A 14,866-nucleotide genomic window follows, 5' to 3' on the forward strand; every position below is an offset into this window, starting at 1 on the left:
CCAGAAAAGAAAGTTTTTTAATTAATTGTGTGGAGGTGCCATTTCGCCCGCCTTCGTTTGTATTTTTAAAACATTTATAAGGGCGGAACTACACGCGAATTTAAACTTAATTGAATTTTCAAAATAATTTTACGTATTACGCTTCGATCTTAAAATCTTACAGGTCTGTTTTATTCGGGTGAATTAATGGAATAAGGATATGGGCCATCTGCAAAGGAAGTTGCCTGGCGGAATGACTTTCTATGAGAAACCGACATCTAAAATCCGTGAGGAGCGAACCCACAACTAGTATTATTCAGTGGTTTTATCCACTTGGCCGCCGGTAAACTTTTTGTCTAGGCGTCATATTTACACCTAAGCTTAATGCCTGACTTTAAGAGGATACAATTTAGGGCCTGACTTTTTAAAACTTATCGGAGGGCCTGTTATGTGTTACAGTTACAAAGTTTGATCTTGGTTTTATCTAGCGAAACACGTGCCACATACAAGTGACATACTCGTTACTTCGTAACTCTTCAGAGAAAATGTTTATCGAATTATTTTAAATTACTATTTTGATCTTAATTGCATTTAAGATCTACGCTGACCTTGTAACTCGATATTTTATAATTTTATTATTTAGAAAAATATTTATGATGTATTTCTTCTAAGATACACTCTGCGTATATTATTAATAAATGAAGTTTAAGTCTATAATTACTTTTACCATGATTATAAATAATATTTTTTTTAAAAGAAAATCATTTATATACTTAGGATCTGTATATATTTACTGCTAATTTAAAGACTCTCGTCTTTCAGACAAGTGGAAGATTTAAGTTAATCAAACTAACTTAATTACATGGCGGAATACAGAGGAATACTGCAAGTTCCTCCCGAATGAAAGATCTTTATCTGAAAATGACTGAAACAAGACAACCAAAATAAGGATTGGAAAAAAAGAGTTTTATTGGATACAAAAGGAAAAACACTCCGAAAATTAAACATACAAATTTCTCAATTTTCTACATCTACAATTTCCTGGGTAGTGGAGGGATAACAGCATGTGGAACAGTCTATGGGTCTTTCGTCTAAGCCTAGGCTATGGGTCAAGATGTGTCGACGTAGATCACAGTTCCTACGAAACACTTTCCCGCAGGAAGGACAGTTGAAAGGCTTGATGTCCGTGTGGGTCAGCAGGTGAGTCTTTAAGTTGCTCCTCTGGTTGAAGGTTCTACCGCAGGTAGGACATTTATGAGGCGAATCGTCCAGATGAAGCACGCGATGTACGGCCAGGGTTCTGGACTGGCAGAACCCTTTTCCACAATCACTGCATTTAAATGGTTTCTCTTTGGAATGGATATACCTGCAGAAAGAAAGATAATACAGTTTCGGGGAGACTAAAGGATTGAAGCCATCCTGTTGAGTGTAAAGTGGCTTCGACAGCAAAGAAGACAGGCATGTGAGCATAGCGTAAATTCTCCACTCACCTGTGATCCCGGAGATGATCCTGACGTCTGAAAGACTTGCGACAGATATCACAGGTATATGGTCTCTCGTCAGTATGCGTTCGTTCGTGGATGAGTAAGTTGTAGGATTTAGTAAAGTGCCTTTGGCAGAATTTGCATATGAACTCCTTTTTAGGTCTACTAACGGCCCTGTTTCTCAACAATTTCCTCCCTTCGGGATAAGGGGGCATCAATCCATAGCTGCCCACTAAAGGGAAAGCGTGGCTGGTGATAACGGCCACCGCAGCGCCTCCATCGCTGGAGGGAGAGGTGGCCGATTCCGCCAGCCTCCTAAAGTCGAATTTAGGGGCTGTGGGTGGATGGTGTAGGAAGTAGGGCCGCTCGTAGGTATACGGGTAGGCCCCACCTATGTAGCTAGGCAGGTAGAAGTGGTGCATGGAGGGAGCGCAATCGATCAGCATCTCCAGTTTCGTTTCTTCTTTCTCGGATTCTGTAAGAACAAAAGATTATTACAATTAAAAACATACGCTAATCTTAATAAAATTAAGAAACTTAATGTAATAAATTAGATAAATCTATCTAAATTTTGTTCTTAAGCGCTTTTCCTGTAGGATTTAAGACTTTACTGTAACACCTACACCAGCTTAATATTTTATACAGGCCTATTTTCCATTTTTAAACTTTTACAAGCCTTCTACCATAAGGAAATTTACTAAAATTGTACAGTTCTAATTACTAATCTCTGTAAACCAAGCCTCATATTATGTGACTAATGCTGCAAACCAACACAGAATGTGAACATTTGGAGAGATTCGAGCTGGTCACGTGACGTCGTTACGGGTGTGAAGATCCGCGGGCAAAGGGGGGAAAGTATGTCTTAAGCATAATGACAAAAACTATGTGTGACTATTTAAGTGGGAGAAGTGCAGCCCCGAGCTGTTAGTCGGATGCTATTTACAGATATTACAGAAGGGAAGCAACTTGTACAAATTGTGGAAGTCAACCTGTCCTTTGCTCTTAATTATCTTCATTTTTGGGAAAGAAATTCCCTTCGAGGTCTTTTTTCTGTTTTTTTTTTTTTTACTCTAAAAGTTGCTGACTGTGAATAAACAAGTAGTTCCGGAAAGATGTGTAGTAGCAGCAACTCAACCCATATTAACATTTTTGAGATTCTTGTCTAAGAAAAATAAATTAATCTTGACGGAATACCAAACTCTCTGGCGATATTTTTTCACATTTTTAAATCTACTGAGAACGTTGAGGATGATATTTTATCTTTCGGGAGATGGAAGATATCCTAAAATGTATAGAATGCATTTAGTTCGTCGCGTGTGTATTATGTTGCAAATTGATGTTCAACGATTTTTTGCAGCATTACTAAAATATCTGCCTCAATTCTAAGAGTACTTTTGTCTATTTTGCAACCAATTGAGTCGATTTCGAGCTGCATTTAAGCTAAAATTACTGTTTACGAAGAGCCTCGCAGTACTAGAGAAGATCTTGAGGTCGTGTTCTTAGAATCTAAAAAAGTCGTGTTTTACCCGTGCCAAATACACAAGAAATGTTAAAATTCTGTGTAGAAGAAGAGTAGTAACACGAGCAAAAGAGAAGAGGAATTATACAGAATGAAATATGAAAGAAGAGAGGGACTGAAACCGTAGAAGGGCAGTTAAAACTAAGAATAGAAGACTAATAAGATCTTAACGATCCTTAACAAAGATTCGATGTTGTTGGCAGCAGTCTTGCATTCCACATAACCACGAGGGGAGAAGTTCGAATTTGTGATTCAAACATTCAGGCGTGGTTACGTGACTTTTCTCCGCTTAAAACGATCGTTAAGTGCCACTACGAGTAGCCACTGCCGCTGTTTTATCAGAAAAATCGAAAAAAAAAAACTGTAAGTGGTAGGCTCAACTACGGTTTCAGTTATTGCTAGAGACTCTTGTTACCTTTAACCCCTGTATAATTTTCCCAGTTCGGACCCTCTACTCGATATGGCGCCGTCGGTATCTTTGTCCAAAAATAGGTCACGATGGGCTAACTACCTCTACAGTTATGTAAACAGAAGGGCTGTAGGCGACCAGTGTCCTGCACTTAACCCGGATATATGGCCTTGGGAGTTGTAAAGTACACGTTGTAGGCCCTGTCATCATTCGGATGGTGGAGGAAGGAATCATTTTTCATCGAGTCGGTTTGAGGGCTATTCTCACTTACAACCAGCATTTAATTTGCGCTTAAAAGCCCTTAATCTCTGCTGATTTGAAGTCATCAAGACGGGAATCCACTTCCCCATCTCCATTACCCTCAACAATTTGGCAGTAGACCATATTGCTAAGGAATCAGATATCCGTGCACAGTACACGACTTAATAGTTCTACAACAAAGAAACTTAATAGTTGTACACAAATCTGATATTTTGTACAAAATCATTAGGTTTCGTTATAACGAGTAGTCTGTCCACTACATCAGTAAAGTCAATGGCTTTTTTATGTGGCCAACGTTCAAGCTTGGCCAAAATCTTGGATAAAATAATCATTAAGTCTCGTTATAACGAATCTTAAATTAATAACACAAAAAAGATTTCACATTTTATTATATTTTATTACTGGTGAAGCTTGAATGACTTCATGTTCTTTGGCATTTTATCATGTCTTAAAGATCTTCCAGAGGATTATTTTTAAAGTCACCTTTAAAAGCTCACATGTGATAAATTTGTTCTTACCCATTCAAGAGACAATAGCTCTGCCCGAAAGACCGATAGACAAGCATGAAAGACCTCTAATTAAACCAGAATAATAATCACACAAGTAATCTTTCCCATAATCCTTTGATTTAGATTCAAATCACGGATAATTCACAATACTAGTCCTTGTGCAATACCTTTAGTTCTAGTTTTTAATAATAAAAATTTCAAATATTCTAAATTAAATACAATAAAAAGTTAAAGATAAAAAACAGAAAGCATCGAAATCTTCAAAAGAAATTCGTGTAATACGAAAAACATGTCCTCCTCGCGACGACATCAAAGCGCGACTTCTCTTCAATTGAATCTTTAACAGCATCTGGAAGCCCCCATTTACTACAACCAACCTCCAATCAGGCAAACACTGTAATTTAAACTTCTACAACAACAAAAGCCAAGCGGTAGCAAAACACGACCCATTACTCCACTACTACAAAGGAGAGGAAGAGAAAAAGACGAAGAAGGGAAAAAAAGGTAGTTGTGCCTGGAAAGAAGTGTAGCAGAACCCTTACCTACGGAGGCGGCAGGTTGTTTTTTTGGAAGAAAAGAGGGGCCTAACCCAGCCGAAAATTACTATGCAGAGCAGAGGGAAAATATACCTTCGCTTCTGCAATCCGGGGTAATTGTAGAGGATATTAAGTATTCTATTGGGCGCCTTGAAGGAAGTGTTCGTCCAATGGAAGTGGGAACCAGGTAATTGGGGAAGTAAAGTAGTGATTTCGGTATGCCTGAGCAGGTACAAGTGCAGCCGGATTGATTGATTGCCATCACTCGACCAACTGCCTAATGTCTTGGATGGGCAATTAGACGAGAAGGCCCCTGGGCTGGGAAAGTGTCAAATTCTTTTGTTACAAGACCTGGCGCTTTTTTTGAGGGTTTCCAGCGGTCGAGTGCTGTTTTGTGGCTTCCGAACGTTTTGCATGTGAAGAAACGACGTTTATCACGCTTGAAATACTACAAGAGACATTCCTCTTGTAATAATTCAAGCGTGACAATCATCCTTTGTTGTTTTTGTGCATGTTTACGAAGAAAGTAGAGTAGCTGTAAGCTTAGGCAATGCTGGAAGCGAAAAACGCAAGATATAATGGAGGAAATCAGTTTTAAAATACTCTGAAAAATCATACACAAATGAGTAATTTTAATGAGTCAAACTCACGCACGAATCTACCATTTTCAGGATGTTTCTTTGTCAACGAGCCGAAAGGTTTACGCATCCATAACTAAAGGCTAGGAAAACATAGTTTAGGGCCTTTGCTTTTAAGCATATTACTACTTAGTAAAAAGGAAGGGCATCTGACATGCGAAGGCTTAGAGTCGCGTGTCTATATCCTGCTCTAGACAGGCGAAGGCCTTTTTAAAAAATAATATAGGCCTATCTTAATAACTGGCAAGATATAAGATAATTAAAACATTCTAAATGTAATTTTTGAAGCTTTTTAGGTTAGTATAAAATGCACGATTTCATTAGTACGCCTTTTCACAATCAGAATTTAAAACATTAATATTAATACATCTTTAACGTCGTACGGTGTTAAAAGAAAGAACTTTCGATGTTCTTTTGAGGCCTAGACTTCCTTAGAAAGGGCATACTCGAAAACAAGCCTGCTTCAATCTTAATTTCAAGTACACAATTTAAGATTGCCGTAGTTTAATGAAACATAGATTACCTCCATAATTTAGCAGATGTGGAATCGAGACCCGAAGTAGTACACAATCTCACCTTACTTGATTGATAGATTTCACCTGCACGTGCGTGGCTAACCTCTGGGCATCCGGGTAATGTAAAGCACCTATCCCTTAGGTCATATCTTAGTAGGAAAGGAGAACGTCGAGGACTCGAGGAAAAAGTGAATTTACAAACTGGGGGCCCTTCAAATGCATAAAATGAATAAAGCGAGAGGAAGAAATGAAAGAGCCAAGAGATTTTTAAAAATAGAGGAGGCCCGAACCCGGTCATGAACTAAACAGCCTCTTCTATCTTTAGAGGGGAATATTTTTGTAATAAGCGCTCTTTCCAGTTCTCCTTACATTCTCAGAACGAATCCAGTCGCCTCGTGTCACGCGAGACTATCTTTCGACTCTTTGAGGTGTGATCTTACTCGAGGAGATCCTTCCGAAATTTAACACCTTTCCAGGTGTTTTAAGCTGTTAAAAGAAAAAATCTAGCTCTACGTATTCAAATTTCCGTTCTAAAGGAGTTACAATAATTTAAAATATAATAAATGCTCCCACTTACAATTAAGCTAAAAATTCGCTGTGTTCTTGGCAAATAAACATCGAAATAGATCAGAAACGCTTTTAACCAATCAGATTTTAAAATTTGAACTTTTAAATTTTAAATAGCAACGATTAAAATATCTACCAATTAAGTTAAACCATTTAAATTCAAATTGAAAATTTAATATTAAATTATCCAATCAGCTGCGTAACGAGACAATTTAAAATTTCAAGCTTACTAATAGGTCAATGCTATCACATGACTATTTTAAAATTTAAAACATTTGAATTTATTAAGCTGTAATTGGTCACACGATAATTTCGAATATTTAAATTTTGAAATCGTCTCTTGTAATTGGCTAAATGAAAAATAAGATATTGAGTATTTCTAGAGAATAGAAACGTCTGACAAACGACATTTTACTTGTACAAACAGCTGAAAATGTTCCCGGATTTAGTTCTTAACTTCTACACCTCATTAATTGCGTAATGAAGTCGAAGTGGGAGTAGGAAGAAGCGCAGAAACATCAAACCGTTTTCCTACTTCAGAAGCCAAGTGCAGAGGTATAACACGCGCAATATTTCACTCCTTACATTTCTATCTTTTACCAATTCAGCTCTTTCTCCTCCCTCCAAAATTAACTAAAATAAAAGGCGTTACAAACCACAGAAGCGTGTTAAAACGCTTAGACTCGTACGGCCATTATTCATCTCTAACGTTCAGATTTCAATCAGCCTAAAGAAAGATCTCGACTTTCCACAAGAATGTTCAACGACAGACTAGATTTTCACAAATACAATTTTATTCTCCGTAATTACTACGAAAGAACAAGAAGTATCTTTCTAACTTTGCACAGTTTCAAGCCTCATTTGTGTCTCGCAGACCGTAATAAACTCTTCAGCTGCATCTAGAAGGCTACAAATAAAACTACAACTGCAAGTTCGCGACTGTAGTTAGAAGGCTTTAAATAAACCTTTTGAATAATATTTTAGATTTGGCTAGAAAGATACACGTTTAGAAGGATACAAATAACATGGGAATTGTCATTAAAAGGTTATAAGTAGACTGGAAAAGTAGCTAAAGGTATGTTATAAATAAGCCGTCTTGATTCAGTTCTACACTTGATTAGAAGGTTACGAGTGAGAAGTTGTAGCCGAAAGGCAAAAGTAAGGCTGTAACTAGAAGGCTAAAAAGTATGGTCGTATTGCTAGAAAGCTATGTATTAGCCTATATGCAAAATTTTTTCCATCTTTCGTTTTTCTAAGCTTTCAACTGACTTAAAACGTAACTTTTCATTAAGACGTAGAACTATTTTTTTTTGATACGCATGAAAAATTTTAAATATTATAGGCCTAGGGGAGATCGGGGCAACTTCGGCATGCGGGGCAAGTTTGTCAAGCGCTTTTTTTAAAAAACAAATTAAAAGGAGACTTTGGTTATAGGTTAGGCAGTTGAGTTTTATTAGTGGCTTGTTGAGTGTAGTGTTTTTATTGTTCTCCAACAAGCGTAGTNTGTAGATTCCAATTAGTTTAGTAAACACTATTGCCAAATTTAATAATCACGTAACCCGTTACTTACAGTATTTTCTGATACAAACCAAACTGAATTATAATGCTGAATATAAAGAATGTGTTTCACTCCCCGAGGCCCTAATTTATGAACATTTAAAGCTTTATTTTATGCGAAAACGGCCCTAGAGTTAAGCTTGATTAGAACCTTACCATGCTTATGAAAGATATAAATTTACCTTAGTTGTAACTGAACCGAAAGTAGGCCTAAGTAATTTTAACTACAGAGCACACTTATTTAGATTAATTTTACACGTTTTCCTTAAACGAAGGCCAAAAACTTACTAGTTAAAACTTAAAACTTCATAGTTTTAGGACCTTCTTTAGACACATCGTATGTTAAAGGGCGAAGCATTGTTAGGAAATATACAGAATGAGATCTAATAAAAGACGGATTGACATATGAAGCAAACAACTTGACGCTTTAGGGCCTCTTAGAAGGAAGAAGAGCCTCGTTATACGTTATAACACCGCCAATGAAGAAGTTGTACAGGGTTTACGAAGGACTAAATGTAGGTTAGAAATGAGCATAAATGAGAGAGAAAAAATGATCTCACCTGTTTAGAATGAGCAAAATACACACACACAAAAAAAAAGGTAAGCAAATCTTATCTCCCCGATAGGCAGCAGGATATGTGAAGGTTGAAGATAAAGGTAAGAGCAGATATCGGGTGGTTTACACAGACACTTTTCACTTCTTCCCGACACCCACGCTCCGAACTTTATCAGAAAAAACGAAAAATAAAACAGAATAGGTGTGAAGAAAGTTGTGCAAGAGCAAAAAGCAGGAATTTGCAACAAAGAATAATCGCACCAACTCACCTTTTGATATGGGCATCTCACTCATGAAAGCTGTAACTTTCAGGCCGATTTTCTCCTTTCTGAAAATAAATTTTAAGCTAATTTTAGATAAAATATTGAATCACAAGTACCGTTGTGCAATAATATGATTCGTAATAGTGCAATAACACGTATCTATGCCCTAGTGACTACGGATTTCCCTTGATATCTGCACCTGTGCAAAGTTTACTTACTGTTATAATAGTAATAATCAAATATTTCGAATTTAATAACTTTTTTAAATTTTGAAGTTAAAGGATATACACAAGACTCTAAATCTTAGAACCTTTTGAACCTTTAAATATAAGAACTTGTTCCGAATTTCTAAGTCGTGTGGGCAGAATGTACTGTACAAACTTCAGGAGAAATTACGAAGATATTTAAGATGTTTTTCGGAAACTTTAGGGAATAAATATAAAAATTTGTATATTTTTTGGACGTTTTGACTATTTTTAAAAGCGAAATAATTAAATTATGCACGATTTTTGATATTTTTAATAATTTGCATACACCTCGACATAGTTTAGATAGTCAGAAGGCTTATTCAAATTTAGGGCCTTCTGTACATTCAGATATGAGGTTCCGAGTTTTTAATTTGCATCGTTAAATGCAGTTACCTTATGGAGCCTGGTAATAGATATTTTCTTTATTTTCATAGAAATCTACACATTCTATCCCTTATAAAATATTTCTAGTCTATATAATATTTAGAACCCATAGAGGCCTACATGTTCTAGGCCCTATATTTCAGAATCGACTGAAGTGACCTAAAACATTGCATAATTTGCTGATTTTTATGCAACTCTTTTTATCTTCGCTGGCAACAATTAAATGATTATTGTGCAAAGATCTGGCACGAGACGTGAAAGAAGAAAGTACGAAGTTCTAGTAAATTTGCAAGATTCTTTTATGTCTTTACACCGATATTTTCTAATTTAGCATTTAAAATATTGAAAAATGCTAAATAATTTTAGGACAGTTGAGATTTTCCAGGTTTTATACAAATAAAATCTATTTTATCAAAAATTTTTAGAATTTTTACGTTAATTCAGGCTTAAAAGGAAAAACAGCAAAATGTCTAAGTTGCTGGATCCATTTAAAACATTTTTTCATCATCTAAATCATACAACAGCCTCAAAATGCTGCATTAAGACCCTGTGACAAGTTTAAAGCCTGATTTAAATGCATAAAATCCCCAAAACATTGATTATTCTAGTTTTTGGATAATTTTTACAGCCACAAAGTGATTCACTAAGACCCTATAACACATCTATGCATCTCCTGAAATGAATAAAACTCTTTAAAAGCATCAAAACTATGAGCTTTTCATTTTTTTTAATTATTTGAATTATTTTTAGAGCCAGGAAAACTCAATATACAATTTAGAAATTCGTCTGATTACTGGTTTATAAGAGAAGTTGACCTCAGATAGCTTATATATTTAATTTGCTTTTCCAATGTCCTAATTCACACAACCATGAACACAAATTCACACTGTTCTTAACTTTGAGGCTCGTGAACTTGAACCCGTTCAAATATACTCCATACAAGGTTAAAATTTCCGAATTTGTATACTAAGCTTTCTGAACACGTATATGGGCAACGCAACTAATTTAAGGGGCTTAAATCTTATAAAACCAGGCTATGACGAGGTCCGCAATCTCTATAATTAAAAATTCAGGCAAAAATTTAAATCAAACTGCACAAAAAAGTATTCTCGAGAAATTCGTAAAGTCTAATTTATATTTAAAAAATTAGTTTAAATTTAAAAAATAGCCCAAAAATACGAAAAAAGTATCACCTCGGAAGAGCTTCACCCCTCGTCCAGTACGAGCGCTGGCGTCGTCTCGAAACTGACATCATACAACTCCACGTGCTACTTATACATCGAGCACGCGCAACACCCGATTGGTAGTTGAGCTACCGTCCACGCCTTTAGTCAAATAAAGTAACCAATGATGCGTGGCAACTTATGGTCGTTGGGTTGTATTTGAGCCAATGGTAGCGGTTTTAAGAATTGTGTAGCGGATGAGTTAATACTCCGCACTTTTTTTTCTTGGAAATTGTATTTTTAGAAAAAAAATAAAAAATAACGGAAGGGAAAAGATTTCTCACGGGTTTTCGCCGGTAGGANTAAAATAAATAATTGTATAAATAAATACATCTGCAAACCCTGATTGGCAAGCCACTTCATAAAAGTTTACACGTTTACCACGTGGCAATTACATAAAATTTTTCGAGTAAACACGTAAATCATAATTTAGCATCTGACGATGAAGTTGATTCGTTCTTTCTCTCTCTTCTTAATTTTTGGTAAGTAGCTTTCAACGTAAGACAGAACGTTGAAGTTAACGTTGTTTTAATGCACTGTACTTCCTTTACGTTGCAGTTACCAGCTTGTTTGATGGTTCGTATGAAAGAAAAAGCGAGAAGGGACCAGAAAAGGTAGTAATTTTATGTCATTTATTCGATAAATGTACATAGTGTTCGAAGTTTAGTAGATTCTGCTTTAAGGCGGTCAAAAAGAATTAGGATTTTTTAGGAATGGTTTGTCTTATCCCTGGCCATCAATTGTGGCCTTTATTCTGTACTCATTACAGAATGCACGATGGGGAATAAAGGCCAGAACGGACTTTACGATGAGTAAAATAAAATCCCACTTAAAGCGAAAAGAAAAGGAAAAAAGTTGGCCATTTTTATGAAGTATCATTTCCGAGAAAGTAATCTAAATTTATGACACTAATCTTACAGTAATTATGTAACTCGCTGGATCGCTTTTTAGGAACCAGTTGAATCATAAAAGTAGTGTTAAAAATTTACAAATTATATAATAATAATATATATTTCCAGAAACGTAAGTTTAATTTATGNATATTTGGCTTATTTTTATAAATAAAGTGATAGATTTTATTTTATTTTAATATTTTAGTTTGTAGTCGAACCTAGGCTATGAATTTAAAAACTATTTTTCTCACTAAAATTAAATGAAAATAAACTGTACTGATCTTAAAATGTTTTTAGGGACTCTATACCTCACGAGCGACGTTAATAGTTACGCCAACTTGTATAAAATATCAGTGGGAAGAAGAAATAGAGAAACATGTTAAACAAAAATCATTAAGAGTTCTTGTTTACTATGGAGTTCATTCACAGTTTATACCTCCTCCTGTTTTAGCTGATTATGATATTGTATTAACAACGTATAGTGTGCTTCGTCGGGAATTAAATTATGTTGATCTTCCTCATTCAAATGGTAAGTTTTAACTACCAGCTACTCTTTTAATTTCATTTTACAGTTAAATAACTGATTCTTTATATATATATTTTAACTGCATGAAATTGGATCTCAAACTCAAAGTAAAAAGTAAAAAAGTCTTTAATGCCTGGTAGAAATTCACTAAGAGACAAACACTTTCAACTGTTTCAAGTATTAATCCTCAAGCTTAAACTGAGAAAACTAAATAAATGTTAAGTAACAAATCAGAATATTATGTACAGTACTGTGAATTTTCAGATTTTATATAAAAAATTTGGCATTAAGAATATCAATTAAATTATGGAATTTGGCTTAAAAATAGGTAGTTATGTGTTAAGATTAATGATTAGTAATTAATTTAAGTAATTTAGAAACTTCTAGAAGAAATATAGATCCAGAGTTGAACTCAAACCTGTGCCTTCTGCTTCCCGTACAGATGTATTTATTGGTTGTATGCCTTGAACTCTATTCCAGCTTCATTTTCAGACATACATTAATTAGAACTACACTTGTAACCAAAATGTTTTACACCATTGTCACACTGAACTGGCACATAATGCTCAGGTATGAGACAAGTATCTCTCTGTTTTTCCATTACATCAGGAGGTAATTTTGTAGATTTATATAGGTCCTTGATCACAGCTTTGCTGAAATTGGTATCAGCTTGAATAATGGCATTAATTTATTCCTCGCAGTTGTACAGTTGATCTTAGTATATCTGTACTTCTCAAAGATGACAAATATTTTCAATGATGCTTAGATCTGGATTTCCCATAGATCAGTGCGGAACATTCACATTGTTTGCGTGAAAGTTTCAGATGACTCATCTGGCTTTATATCCCGCTGCGAAATCTATATTTTGTGTTTAAATTGATCCATGGAAGAAAGATGTGCTGAAAGTCTTTCAGATAAGCACTGCTGTTATGTTTCTAATTGACAACTTTAACTTTGGAATTTCACAAAATTTTAACACTTACAATATGCTGACTTGCTTCAGAAATTTATGATTGGGTGTAGTTTGGGAGTTATTTGGGTCATTCAAAGAAAATTGCTTTTCTGTTACATTAAAATCAAATACCCTTGAGAAATGGTGCCAGGCAAATTCCAGGCATTCTTGCTTGCGGTGATCATATGCAGTATTTTTCAATATCTTGCAGTTACTAAAACCTCCTGTTGCAGAATCAGGTGTGCTGTCTCTCGGATCTCCTCCATCCCAAATTCGACTGCATATGTACGTGACTACTCACACATGAACAATAATTAGTGACCATAGTGGTTTCTATGTCTATCCATAAGACATGGGTATCCATAATCCTGACATGGCATCAACAAAGTGGTGCTGATTCTTCAGTCAAGTGGGATGGAAGCATAGGGTGCACTTTGCACATTATCACAGCAACAAATAAAAAATTATTTTATTTAATTTGAACAAATATTGGTATTTCAAGTCAAATTTATTTACTCATAAAGCGTATTGTTAATTTGGCTAAATTTTATACATAATTGAATTCTTATTTGNTGTCTTTCGCAAGGACTTTCTGTGGTAAACTGCACCCTACTTATTAGACACGTGAAGAAAAATTGGTAAACTCTACGTGGCTATCAATTGGTTAGGCGCGAGCCCCACAAATTAGAAAATTGATAATAAAAAGCTCTATAATATTCTATAAACTCATGAAATAATGATAAATTATTATGCCAAGTGAACATTTTAAATTACTACCTAAATGCATAAGAAGGTGCAGCAATTTATTCATTAAATCTGATCTATTGAAAAGAATTAGAAATAAATGCCAATACACATTCATACATTATACTGTACATATGTGTATGTTAAAGACCGAAATTAGAGAATGTCGATATTCTCCGGTGAATGTCAACACATACAAAATACGTAGGTGAAAGTCCGAATATTTGGTTATATTATTATACATTCGAACAATCGCCGGTGTATGTCGACAAGCACAGATAAGCTTTGGTGGAGGTCGAAACGACACCCGAGAAGCCTATGTCGAGAAAGAGGCGACAGTCTATCGTCAAATATTTTCTGGATAGCCGGCGGTAGCACACGGTCGTATCTCTTTTTCCGGCAACAGTTTGGTGGAAACTGCTCACTTTGTCACTGGATGGCGTTTTTGTTCTTTTGATCCCGTGAGGTGGGGATCGGTTTGTCAGGTCGAGAGGCGGAGGATGAGAGGGGTCGTCGGTAAGGCGTCTGCGATATCTGAATAAAATACGCCATTAACAGATCAGTTCGTAATCACGTAATAACGTAATCAGTTCGTAATTTGTAAAGAAAAGTTACTTTCCATAAATGAGATTTCTTCTCGAGAAATATCGCTGAGTGAAGCAGCTGAAACTAATTCGAAAATTGGAGGGCAAGGCTATACCCGCTGCCATTGCAAACAAAGTGTTCCACGAATAAATGCAGTTGTAAAAGCAAGGGACTCTTGTGCAATTCAAAGTGCCATAACAGTTTAAATTGTTGCAATAAATAAGATTGTATAACGATAATCACATAATTTATGTGTAAGTTTATTATTGTATTATTTTCTTTAATGATTAAGAATGTTCTGTTCTTTTTAGGTTCAACGGTTTATTTACATGTTCTGTTACTTAAGCTTTCACCTATTTTCACATATTAAAAAGTTGCATTTTTGTCTTAACGTAATAAAAATATTTTTATTCAACATTCGCTACCAGTGCATGCCGAATGTCGACATTTGCCGGTGTAAGTGAGAAATAACGATATTTAGCAAATATTTCGGACATACACGAAACGACTGTGTGAAT

At 35.4% G+C, this 14,866-nt stretch overlaps 1 protein-coding gene across 1 annotated transcript in view; it reads right to left on the bottom strand.

Annotated features, from left to right (window-relative positions):
* Positions 1–935: 935 nt before the first annotated feature.
* Positions 936–14,866, bottom strand: part of LOC111639708 (protein odd-skipped-related 2-like) — a 26,189-nt gene continuing 12,258 nt past the window's right edge. The window contains exons 2-4 of the mRNA XM_023385639.1: positions 8,800–8,858; positions 1,470–1,938; positions 936–1,345 (exon numbers count right to left, since the gene is read on the bottom strand). Coding sequence (XP_023241407.1) covers positions 997–1,345; positions 1,470–1,938; positions 8,800–8,824 — 843 coding nt within the window. The 5' untranslated portion in view covers positions 8,825–8,858 and the 3' untranslated portion in view covers positions 936–996. The remainder of the gene's footprint in view (positions 1,346–1,469; positions 1,939–8,799; positions 8,859–14,866) is intronic.

The sequence above is a fragment of the Centruroides sculpturatus genome, unplaced genomic scaffold, assembly GCF_000671375.1.
Source record: "Centruroides sculpturatus isolate CEXI.00-Female unplaced genomic scaffold, Cexi_2.0 scaffold1113, whole genome shotgun sequence".
Taxonomy (NCBI): Eukaryota; Metazoa; Arthropoda; class Arachnida; order Scorpiones; family Buthidae; genus Centruroides; species Centruroides sculpturatus.